Source organism: Enoplosus armatus, chromosome 20 (assembly GCF_043641665.1).
Source record: "Enoplosus armatus isolate fEnoArm2 chromosome 20, fEnoArm2.hap1, whole genome shotgun sequence".
Taxonomy (NCBI): domain Eukaryota; kingdom Metazoa; phylum Chordata; class Actinopteri; order Centrarchiformes; family Enoplosidae; genus Enoplosus; species Enoplosus armatus.
The window spans coordinates 9,721,844-9,734,127 of NC_092199.1; the positions used below are offsets into that span (position 1 = coordinate 9,721,844).

At 41.3% G+C, this 12,284-nt stretch overlaps 1 protein-coding gene across 1 annotated transcript in view; it reads left to right on the forward strand.

The window, feature by feature from the left end:
- Positions 1-12,284, forward strand: part of nrg3b (neuregulin 3b) — a 173,493-nt gene that overhangs the window by 154,276 nt on the left and 6,933 nt on the right. The window contains 3 exon segments of the mRNA XM_070927600.1: positions 3,295-3,397; positions 5,910-6,036; positions 11,155-11,264. Coding sequence (XP_070783701.1) covers positions 3,295-3,397; positions 5,910-6,036; positions 11,155-11,264 — 340 coding nt within the window.

Here is a 12,284-nt window from a genome sequence, read left to right on the forward strand (position 1 = left end):
AACAAATGATCTTGCCCTCTTTCTTTAATAATGACATCCTGGGAATATATAGTTGTATCCCCCACACTCACACAGACTCTACCACACATGCACTGCTTTTCATTTTCTCTTTGCCGTCTTTTGCTCGCTCTCTGGCTCCTTTTTGTGCATACATAAAAACCAACATTGCATGCTGTGAAGTTTTCCATTATCATGGCTTCATACACTGCCGTCACGTCACACACTTGCTCCGGGAAATAGAGGGAAGGAGTAGCCCGCTCGGCACACACACACATTCCTCAGTTCAGTGGTTTTAATCTGGGGACTAAATTAGTTCAGAATGCTACTGCAGGTGGGCGGATGCATTAGAGGAAATGAGAACAGGATTGATCGATTGATAGCTGGACAGATGACAGACAGAAGCTTTTTTTGGGGGGGGGCTCTGAGGTAATCACTGTGCATCCTCACTTGCTTATTCATTGTGTGATAGCTGTTATATAAGTGCGATATGTGACAGTCTGAGTCTGAGACAGTCAGTCAGAATGCAGCAAAGCTCTGTTTGAAGTGGGATTGAGTGCTCTAAATATGATCTTGTCTTTTCGTGCGTTCTTCAGCCCAGCAGCTGGAGCTCTGTGTGTCTCACTAGTTTGCCCTGATGTATTTCAGGCTGAATACCCCATTTTGTCACGGATACTTTAGCATGGTCTTCATTATAGCACTCTTTTCTAATCACGTGGAGAGTGGTTGCTATGGCATAGCCGGCCATATGGGATTGTGTTGTCCTTGTGTCAATATGACATGGCTAAGCCAGTATAGCTGAGGCTGTTCACTTTGTTCCGTTTCCCAACATGCTCTTGCATCTCATTTCAAGAATGCCTTGTAGGCATCGGGAATAAAAGGTCTGTAATGGTTTTATGTACAGACTGCATGTTGGTTTTTCCTTGCAGCCGTTCAGCACAGCTTTGCAGACAGCTGTTTTTATGTTCAGATTTTGGAAAAGCCTATTTCATCTATCCACAAAAAAAAAAAAAGGCAGAGGCTTGTCTCAGGTGGTGCTCGACATGAACGCTGATGATGTGGCGGTAGGGAAAGACATTTCCCATATATTTCAAAGATGCGACCGTCGGAGAGGTCATTTCACTGATGGTAAAGGCCGGAGGGGTTTACAGGGGCACAGATATACAAGTGACACATTATTTAGAAACAAAGAACAGAGGCAACTTCTGTTGTTCATTTGTAAAGATTAGCTCGGAGATATCCACTGCTGTGTTCCTGACAAATTACAGGGTCGATCAAGAATCTGCGAGTCAACACACTTGTTGACAGCTCCACCACTCAGAAGTATTATATTATTAGTGTCACATATGTGATAATGTTCTATTATGCACAATAGAGTGTGACACATAAAGACATTTCAGTATATTAAACTGAAGCAGAAAATGTTTAGAAGCTGCATTTGTTTACTATTTTACCTTCATTTCTCCTATTCAAGTTAATTTTGCTTGAGTTAAATATTTAATATTTATTACTGATGTATTAATTTCCTGTGAGGCTTACTGTATGAAACTGACTCATAAAGTTGCTAATAAAGTAAATTTTTCTGCTGGAAAATACACTGCCCCAAACATATCTTTGACACAACTCTTTTATATCATATCCAGTGGATCCTAGACTAAATGTTTGTTATACGTGTAGGAAAAAAACATAGATAAACCTCAAACATAAACAGCGTTGTGTCAATATCAGAAATCAGTTATTTGCACGTTAAATTCCTCTTTTCACGCCACGCAACATAACATGCCAGCAAAAACAACTCAACTTTAAAATGTTGTCATTTCAACCCATTATTTATTATTATTACATTAATGCAAAACCAAAAATATGACATATACAAAATCATCCCCATAGCAATTTGTCAGTTTTTCCACTATTAAATATGCATTAGTGTGTCACAGCTGGCCACCCCCGCAGCATTTCTTTGGACTGACTCTATTTTAATTCAAACCCATCCTGCCTCCTTTTCACAGGAGCTGAGTGGGCAGTTTGGACTCTTTGGATATATATGTATATATATATATATATATATATATATATATATATATATATATATACACATCCACATACTGTAACTCCAGGATGTGTTCAGACGTTATCTTTATCTTTTGTCAGAAGCATTCTAATATTAAAAAGGTTTGAACTCAGTTACGCTACACCATCCCTTGAGTGTGTTGATGCAGCACTGAATGCAGAAGAAGAAAATGGGGGTAAAAAACAAGTGTTTGGTTGCACTCCAGTGTAAGCTTTGAACACAGGAAGGTCTCCAACAGCCGCTGTGCCCTTAAAAGAGAGTTGGAGGAAGTTGATAAACCTGGGTAGACAAGCACGGATGAAGACGACCTCCCAGGACAGTTCTCTGTTGACAACATCAAAAGCCACAAAGACAATCCCTCAAAGGTCACGAACAGGTTGTGGTGATGTTTTTTTTCACTTTAGCCTGCAGTTGTCAAGGTGGTGAGATCAGACACTGGGGGATTTATTGTTTTTGAGTGACTGAGTAAAGTCACGGGAGGTTGCGTTCAAGGTCATGAATGACAGTGGGACAGAGAAATGTGTCCCAACTCTCCACAGTGGATTAGTTGCAAGTTGCAGTTTTTAGATTGCGCTCATTTTGGATCACTAGACTAGATTTGTCGTGATTTTGATAAGCCTGTGCACGCGCCGCCTTCACCCCCGCACCGTGCACTATGGTAAGTAGTGCAGCTCCACAATCCAGCTGCTCGGCCAGACAGATATCTGCTGGGATCAACTGCTACTTGTCCCAGCTGCTTGTGACCTTAAGCCTCTGTTGCTGATGTGCAGGGGTCTGACAAGAAGCCCCGGGAGTATTCATTTGCTGCTAATTCCCTGTCGCCATCAGTCTCCCAATGCTGACACACATACAGTACATGCACGTACACACTCAGCGTGGCCCCTGCTGTGCAGAAAGTCCATCGGTGGTGCCTGCTGGGTTTGTCTGAACGAAATGATTATCACACTTCAGTTAGCACATGTCACTGAGCCCTGCCTGTGTCTGCCATGTCCCTATCTCATGCTCAAACACTGACATTTACTGACAGCAGCATTGGTCGCTTTATGCTAATGCAGATTGTGGGTGGGTGTCTGCGTGTGGCTCTGTGTGTACGTCCATCCACCACTTGTGTGAGTTCGGTATGTTAATTCATGATACATTTCTTCCACCCTGTTCAATCACAGCCCCATATCCTTTTATGTCGCAGTAGAAATTCAATGGCCTGAACTGTATTCTCTCCTCCGCAGAGAGCGGTGACACCTACCAGAGGCAGGTGCTGTCCATCTTCAGCATTGCCTCGGGGATCTGTCTTCTTGGAGTGGCATGTATGGCTCTCTACCGCCGCAACAAGTGAGTGATGCCAACCTGCACAACATTAGTAGAGTATGCCCCCGGCTGTGCAGAAAGAGCACTTTACTATGATGGCATGGAGCCCAATGAAATTCTAAGTGTGAGTCAGCTAGAGGATGTTTTAGCAGGGCATCAAATCTAAATTGTGTAGGATGCATTTGGGACAGATACTCATGTAAGATTTATTTGTGAAACGTTTTTTTAGCAAGCATGTGCTTCACGAAACACTTCACACAAAACAAACTACACAGATAAGGCAAGGGTTAGAGTAAGTTCAAAAACATTACACCCTGAGCGTGTGTGTGTGTGTGTGTGTGTGTGTGTGTGTGTGTGTGTGTGTACGAGTACCAGGCAGCACAAAAGCAGCCCGTCAAAGTCCATTACTCACCGCATGGAAGAAGAAAGAAAAGGAATGTAGACAAAGAAAAGTAATGGCAGAGTGTAAAGGTGGGAGGGGTTAATGTAGGTTGCGTTGATTGAATTGGTCTTGATAAATAAAAATAGTAGTATAGCACAGATCGGTTGGCCAGAGAGTCCTCAAGAGTAGAATTAATGTACCGGAAATTATCCAGATCCAGAGTCCTTGTTAAAATAGAATCTCTTTTCCAGAAATGTTGTTTGACAGTGTAGCTTAGCTAGATAGCTTCTCCTGCTAATACTTAAGTTTACTCTGCTCTTCAGTAAAGACCTAAAAATTTCATCTGTATCAGTACAGAGTAGATTAACCAGTCGCAAAGTTGCATTCTTGATAGTGTTTGAAAACCGTACAGAGGAGTTAGAGATAAGAGAGTTACCCACAGAAATGATAATCAAAGCCCAGTTAATTATATGTGGTTATAAAATTTAGTAATTAGGCAGGATAGTGGGAAGTGGGACTACATATCACTGCAGTGCTGATGTTTGCCAAATATTCACCATCAGTTGCTGATTATCATGGAGTGGAGTATGAAATTAACTTATCAGTAATGTGCCATATTGAACTGTATGATGTAGTAAGCTTATATAATAATTGAGCACGCCTGAATTAAAATTGAATATGTATTTCACTGCTTTCATTGACTGTTTAGGTAGTTAGTAATTTGGTTAATATTTTTTTTGAGACTGGGTCCCTCCAGACCATCAGTTAGCTGCTGTTGTGTTGTTCTTTTCAACCAGTTTAGTCATTTGCTTCTTAAATTTGAACAGCATGTCCTTTACTCAGGAAACATTTAACAGGCCTCGGCTGCAGAGAGACTTTAGCAACCCAGTATTTAAAAATGAACATTTAATGGTGAATTAACATTTAATCCAAAAGTCTTAAGCATCAATTAATTTTTTAATCCAATCAAAGTTTAATCCAAAATGAAGGAACACTCTTTTTATATTTAGCATTTGCTAAAAGATGCCATTTTACTTTTCGTTCTCACTTTTTTTATGGTAAAGATCGGAACAGATTGGAAGCAATTACAATGTGTAGGTGACAAATTTAAGGTATTTATGTAGTAGGAAAACTGGAAAGTCTGCTTAAGTCACCAGATGCACATGGCTAAATTAACACCTACTGTACCTGGCACCGTCAACGCAACATGTTCACTTCACAGTCTTCGGTTATACATATTAAACATGTTACCAAGCAGAAATGTTCCTTATAACCTCCAAACTCTGGTGTCTCTGGAAAATCTCTGCCTCCCTTTCCCCAGAATATTGTCACAAAGGCATGTAATGGACGTTTCACGGCTCGCTGCCTTGATTAAATTTTCACTTGTGCAAGACATCTTCTCCCCTAATGCTATCTCTGTAGCCAGTTTTTCACCTCCATCAAACCTTCAGTTACAGCTCTGGAAAAAAAAAATCCCACATGTGAGTGGCAAATTGACTGCTGCTAATTTTGTCACTTTGACCTTTCAAGGCGCTCACGCATTTACAACGTTTGACAAACGTTGTCAGATCTCGTTTCACCGTAAGGCGAATCAAAAATCCATAAGTGTCAAATGTTTTTTTTGTGAAGTAATAGAAGTTGTATGTTCGTTCACTGTCACATCTCTTAACATACACGCCTGTCCACTATGAATGGTCGTAAAGTGAAGTCTTTCCCTGAAGAGGCGACAGTGACAGTGACGGTTTACTGGCAGTACTTATCTCAAGGCTTATGTACTGTATGTGATGCATGTGCCTGTTTTCACGCACATACAGTAAAGTGTGTGTGTCAGGAATAAAGGGTAACAGGTCAATGAATATGATCACCTACCGTGCTGTTACATGTGTGTATAAAGAACTGGTCAAGTGGTTGGTAGAAATCAATGACTGGACTAAAAACTGTTAGCGTTATCATCGAGAGGAGGCAGGAAATACCCTTACCAGAGCAAATAGAGCCAGACACTTAGTAGTGAAGTACACCGTCTTTCTTTTTCCTGCCTTTTTCTGTCTCATGTAAATATTTTTGTTCTTTTAATTACAGTCTATAATGTCCATCTCTTGTCTGGAGTACCTCATTTTAGTCTTTCTTTCTCTCTGCACCTGCTTCCCTCCACAGAAGACACAGGGAAAAACTCCAGGCTCATTTCTCTGATAGCCGCAGCCTGAGGGACTGCAGTGTCAATGCCTCTAGCCTCATGTCCAAATCTACTCCCAGGCTTCAATACAGCCTTCAACTCCAAAAGGTAAGCCTTTTTCCTACTCCTGATTTATTTCCAGTCACATCTTTATCATCGTCATCATCATCATCAGTTTCATCTTATTATGTATAGCACTTCTCTAAAAAGCAGAGTTTAGAGTGCTTGACAGGATGATGTACGATGTGTGTCTTAATAATCTCTCTGCCGGCTGAAGCTTTTTTGGTCACACTCATATCTGACATGGGCTGAGAGACAGTGGGGAATTATAGTTTCAAGTAAATGCATCATGTGTGATACAGGAAAAAAATCTGCTTGTCATGTTCACAATGGCAGATTCCTGTGACAAACTGCAGATTGGAAATTCTAATCTGTGGCGTGTACAGATTCTGAATTCACCATGCAAGCACAGCAGCAATACTGTATAGCAGACAAATAATGTTAAATGGCACTTTGCTGGTGGTATTTTACTACAGAAAATGCCCAAACTGTAAACTTTTGCAGGTGCATTCACTTTCAAAATTTTGATTTTGCAAATGGTTGTGCCTTCTAGTGACTTTGCTTTTGCATTTTTGGAGCAGACCTTAACATTCGCAGTAGGATGGAGAAGTTTGTGCGACATGGATCCCTTAACCAACTCAGAAATGAAAAAGAGATAAAGTTATGTGATTAAATTATTGATTCATGGAGAAACATAACACAAAGACATTTTGGAGAGAAACGGCACGAGCCAAAGGGAGAGAAGCAGCTACTTCTCACAATAACAAAAATCACGAAAACAAACTCCTGGTTAAGTAAAAAAAAAAAGGAATGGCAGAGCGTAGACATAAAACAAAAAAAGCAGCTTACGATGAATTACCAGCCACTGCAGCCTGCAGTGGCAGACGCTCCGGGAGAGAGAACTGCCCCAGACATTCAGAGCAGAGCAGGATGTAGATGGCATTGATACGGCTGATGTCTCCACAGTATCCCAAGGTAATTGCAGCCTAATGCACACTTGTAAAGGTCTCATCAAAAGAGTGCAATCGCCGTAACGCATTAGCACTTTCCTGAATGCACGGTGTTAGAAAAATGGTCACATATTGTGTTCATTTATTATTTGCTCCTGCACACTTTTTTTTTCCCTCCTTCATAAGATGTTGTTTTATTGATTAGGAATTTGTTCAGTGTGCAGCTTTCTTCCATTGTTGGAGGGAGTTATACCCATCGCTACTTTCCTATCATGTACCTGTGCTAATGTGCACCTGCTTTTTATAGATGGTGGATATATACAAACAAGACGGTGGTATGAAAACCAACACGTTTGTTTTAGACACAGTTTGTATTTGTTGTTGCCTGAAATTGCTCATTCAGGTTCAGCCTTGCTCTGTCATTTCTGTTTTAGTACTTTGCCAAATGTAGCCTGCGCCGAGGCTCTTTAATAATGCAACAGTGTCTCGTGTCACACGCTGAAACAAACACCCCTCAAGCTAGCCCCACCCACGGAACTGCAGTTGGCACAATCTGAAAGCTTTTTGAGGGTGTCATCGGAAATTATGGCTTCGAGTGGTTGACAGCTAAGAAATGGTACAACATTTGAAGTGAATGGTGTTGTGTGGTGGTGTAGCTGTTAAGTAGCTGTGTTTAAGTCAAATAAAAAAAATGAATTTCAAATAAGCCAGAACCCATCAAATGATTTCACTGCTGCACATACAAATTATCAACACTGCACAAAAACATAATAAAGGTCTGTAAAGTTCAACTGACACCAGGCCAGTCTAGACACAAATCGGAGCCCAGTTTAATGTTTAATTTCAGTCAGATGCAGGACTATTGTTCCATAGCACAATAAGAGGCAATTATATCAACACCATGACTGTGAGGATGTGGTGACACCAATGTATTCAATGTATGAGGGCTCAGTATGTAGTGAAGCCCTGTATCCAGCCACAAAATGCTCTCAGAGCTGGGCAAGGGGAGGAAGCAAGGAGGAAGGCAAAGACAAAAATAAAAGACAGCAATAACACAACAACACAGAAACACAAGCTATAATAGAACAGTGTGAAGGAAGCTTAAGGTGGGATGTGAAAGATCACTAGCTGTAAGCACCCAAGAGGGGGCATGAGCTGAACAGACCGAGGAAAGATTAACAAGTGAAACCTATTTTTCCACAGATTTGACACGGCGACCCCAGACCACTGCCTCTCTCCCACCCACTCCCTCAGCTAGCAACCATCTAGGGAGAGGACATGTGCCGTGGGTGGTGCAGCCGCACAAGTTCTCTGGGTTTTTCTTTAAAGGATGAGGCTGACAAAATGGAAATGCTCAACAAGGAAGAACAGAGCAGAGTGTTCTTAAAGAGGCTCAAAACATTTCATGTATGCTGCATAACTACTCAGCATCAGAACACAGCGGTTCTTACTGACTGCGTTTGAGGCAGTTAAGGTGGAGGATGAGCACATTGAGCTGGAAACAAAAGGCTGGCTCTGTGGAGGCAGGTGCAGAGGGGAGGATGAAAGTCCATTATGGTCGATGGCTTCCAAACCATCTCTGTGATAAACTGATGCACCTCTCCAGTGTCTTTAACTTCCCCAAAAATATGTCAACTCCCTGAACTCGTTATAGACCAGGACATTTTCCCTCAAGGTGTGCTGAGTAGCAAATGCAAAGACTTATGCAGTATATGCTGACATCATTGTTACACAATGATTTCTGCAGCAATGCTCCAAGTCTGAGCCAACTAAGAAGTTACTAAACCCTCGACACCTTTTTAAAATAGGAATCTGGGCACCTGCACTGCCTCTATTCTCTGTGTACTTTACAGCCCTGAACTGTTAAAGCTGACTTGGTTGAATGGCCATGTGAATTGCACACGCTCCTGCACTTACCTGTAAATTGTTATGTATGAGTCATATTTGATAGCATGATTCGTTTTAAGGTGCTTTTAAGGCAATAGGAAACCAAAGAGAAATGTAGTTGCATAGTTAAACCCCTCCCACCCCCTCTGAGAGTTGAATCAACACCTCTGTGGCAACAGAATTATATCTCAAATAAAAAGAGATAGGGGACACACCCATGAGACACACTGCACTGAAACAGACATGAACCAACATGAAGGAATAGGGGCACACAGACTGGGAAGACAAGACAGAAGAACTCAATTCCCTTCCGCCAGAGGCTGGAGTGGTGGTAAATAACTAGTCTAGCCTTACTTTAGGAAGAAACGGAGTCACCCTCAGGAATGATGCAAAGCTATGGGTGAGCCTACTGTATGAATACTTCATGGGGACAGAGAATAGTAAGGGCAACAGAACAGAGCCTTGTGTACCAAAATCCACAGAAATATGACCTGAGAATATTTAAATAAAAGCTCTGGTGTGCCACAAGGATGTGTTCTGTTTCACCAAGTCAATTTGACAATACTCTGAGGTCATATGTTCTCAAAGACACAGTGTCTTATTATTATGTGTACAGATGTACAAAAAGTACCAGCAGAAGTAGCTAACAAACTGAAGTTCATATGCATGAATGTATGTCTCTTGGAGTTTTCATCATAGCTTTAAAAAATAAGAAAATAAAAAACAGAAGGCACAATGTCATCAAAGAATTAACCCGTGTGCCGGTATGAGCAGAAAATGGAGGCAGAATATTAGCCACTTGTTCAGCAAGTGTTGTGACAGCAGTGCGGGTGATATGAAAGCTTCTCCCCACGATTAATAAAAGGATAGCCCAGTGCGGTTTGAAAATTAATAATGTTGTCAACAGTTACAAACTCCTTGCTAATGTGCATGTCAGGGCCTAATTCTAAAACAACTGATTAATATCAGGTAGAGCCAAAATTGTGTATGCTATCCGTAACAGGCACATCCTGGCTCAGGGAGTTGACACAGTTTGAGCAGTAAACTATATGTGCTGGTGGTTTGTGCTGCTGCTGGCCCAGAGAGTGTCCTTCATGAAGAATGGTCAAATATCCCATTATGCACAGTTCAGGACCTGTGATTTGATGGTAATCCAAGGAGGATTAATGCTGCTCTGAATGCATAGGTTTTTCTTTCTCCTTGTATGTAGTTGATAGTCAACATATTGATAGATTTTTCTGTTATTCTGGCAGGCTCCTGTATTTTCCCCTTTTGTCTCCCCTTGAAATAAATCCACATTGCGTTGTGTTTATCCAAGGCTTTCACAAGTGGCATAAAACAAGGTAAAAGTGAGATAGGAGGGAACAAGTGAAATGGGTTACGCCGTGCAGGTCTGCCATTGTCTGCCACAAGCTATTTATTTTATCCCCTGACATAGATATCATCCTCCAGGAAAGTTTGCCATGGCAATTGTTCCAGAAAGTGAGGCGTTCTGCACCCGCAGGGTATATGAGAGGGTGGCCAAAATGATCCTATTTTCTTGCACAACTAGTGAACAGCAGTAAGAGCTCTGTCTGGGAGCTAGGGGTGCAAGGGAGAAAAAGAGGCTTATCAGGCATGAGAACCCTGAACCAGCTCTAAGTCACATGCAATTGCTTTAATGATGTACAATCAGAAAGACAGGAAGGCCAGAGCAGGAAGTAATGTAACGGGAATAACAGAATTATCTCATGACTTACTGCTTCACAGGGGGTTCTTGGGGCATTCATGGTCGCTGTGCCAGAGCTCTGTCTGGGGCCTGTTGTAAGATAATGGTGTTAATTTTGATAAGAATAAAGGGAAAGAATTGAGGGGGGAACTTCTTTAGGAAACCATTAATGTAATCTTGTGTGGGATTAATTCTTTAGTGCAGTGGGAGTGCTGTGAGGGCCATGGTGGAGTTTATTCACAAAGCGTCCCCTCCTAATCTGCAGTTTAAAATGTAAAGTGTAATTAAAGACACTCTGCCCGACTGAGGGGGGATACATCAGTGAGAGAACATCCTCAACCTGTCTGGGGACTTCAACCTGAGAGGGGACTTGCTGTTAAGCCGCATACAGTATCCCCAGCATTATATATTATACCCTGAGTTTATTTCCCGTGTTGACTCACATAATCACCAACACCTGAAGGTGTTGTTTTTGATTTTGATCATTATAACAAATGAATACAAGCTAAACTATAGAAACGACATTCCTGGGTATTTTGCATAGCATAAGGATACATTCTGAAGCCACAGTTACTATGTTTTACCGCTCACTATATGCACTATTCTTCTTCATTTTTGCAGAGCTGCAGTTCTCATGGATCGTCTGTTAAGGGCAGCAGCGTGGCACCAGGCACATCAACAGCAGCCCCACCCATTCTCAGCAGAGCGCTGTCTAAAGGGAAACGCTTCAGGTGAAAATGTGACATCCTCTTATTTGCAGCCCTGTGACATGTCTTTCACTTTCACCACGTCCAGATATAAGAGGCAGCCAAGTGAGAAATGTAATCATCCTGCAATATGGCAGAACACATAGACCTCAAAAATAAACAGATCATATGTAAAATTGTTAGGAAGATTTATGGTGATTATGAGTGGGAGCAACTATGTTAATCTATATCTTGGATACATTGCCAACGCCATAAGCTTTGCCTGTGTGCACATCCTCAGTCAGAATCAGACGTTTTACAGAAGGATTATAGGTTTAGCTAGCTTAATAAAATGAAAATCACAGTGTCTCAAAATTGTTGGGAAAGTAGATGTCTTTATTTACATGGCATGTCCAGTGAATTGTGCAAAGTGATAAAATGTGAGAAGAGAGCATATAGGGAAGAGGAGACGTCCTCTGAGGAGAATTATAATGTGCAGAGTTAAACATTGATTCAACAAAATCCCTTTCATGCCATCCTTCAAATGACAGAAGATTCAACAAAATTAACAACATTTTGCCACAAGGGAATTGCAGAAGCGGTTGTGCTTTGTGATCACAAACGTCAGTATCAAATGCTGCCATTTGAAATTCTCAGAAGAATGCAGGGATGCTGGTATAAAGCATGCTACAATGGCCCTCTCTGGGATGTTTACAGAAGAGCTTCATTCGCTTTGATGATATGGGGTGCAGGCTCACTTTGACAATTAATGACATTCAGCCACATAACGTGCAAAAACTAATTTCACAAAGGTTTATTTCCCAGAGCACCTATTACACTCATTGTTGGCAAATCACTTAAAATGTTTGATTGCTGGTAAATGTCTACTTTTCACTTAATCTGATAGTATTGAGCTGCATTGGAATCAACTCTTGATAAGTGTGTTGTAACTGCACTGTATAATGGGATTCTGAAGAGAACAGACTGCACATAAGGCTCCACACGTTCATTCAAAGTCTCATTACGTTATGTGCGTTAGACAAGCTTTCATTGTTGTGTAGCGAG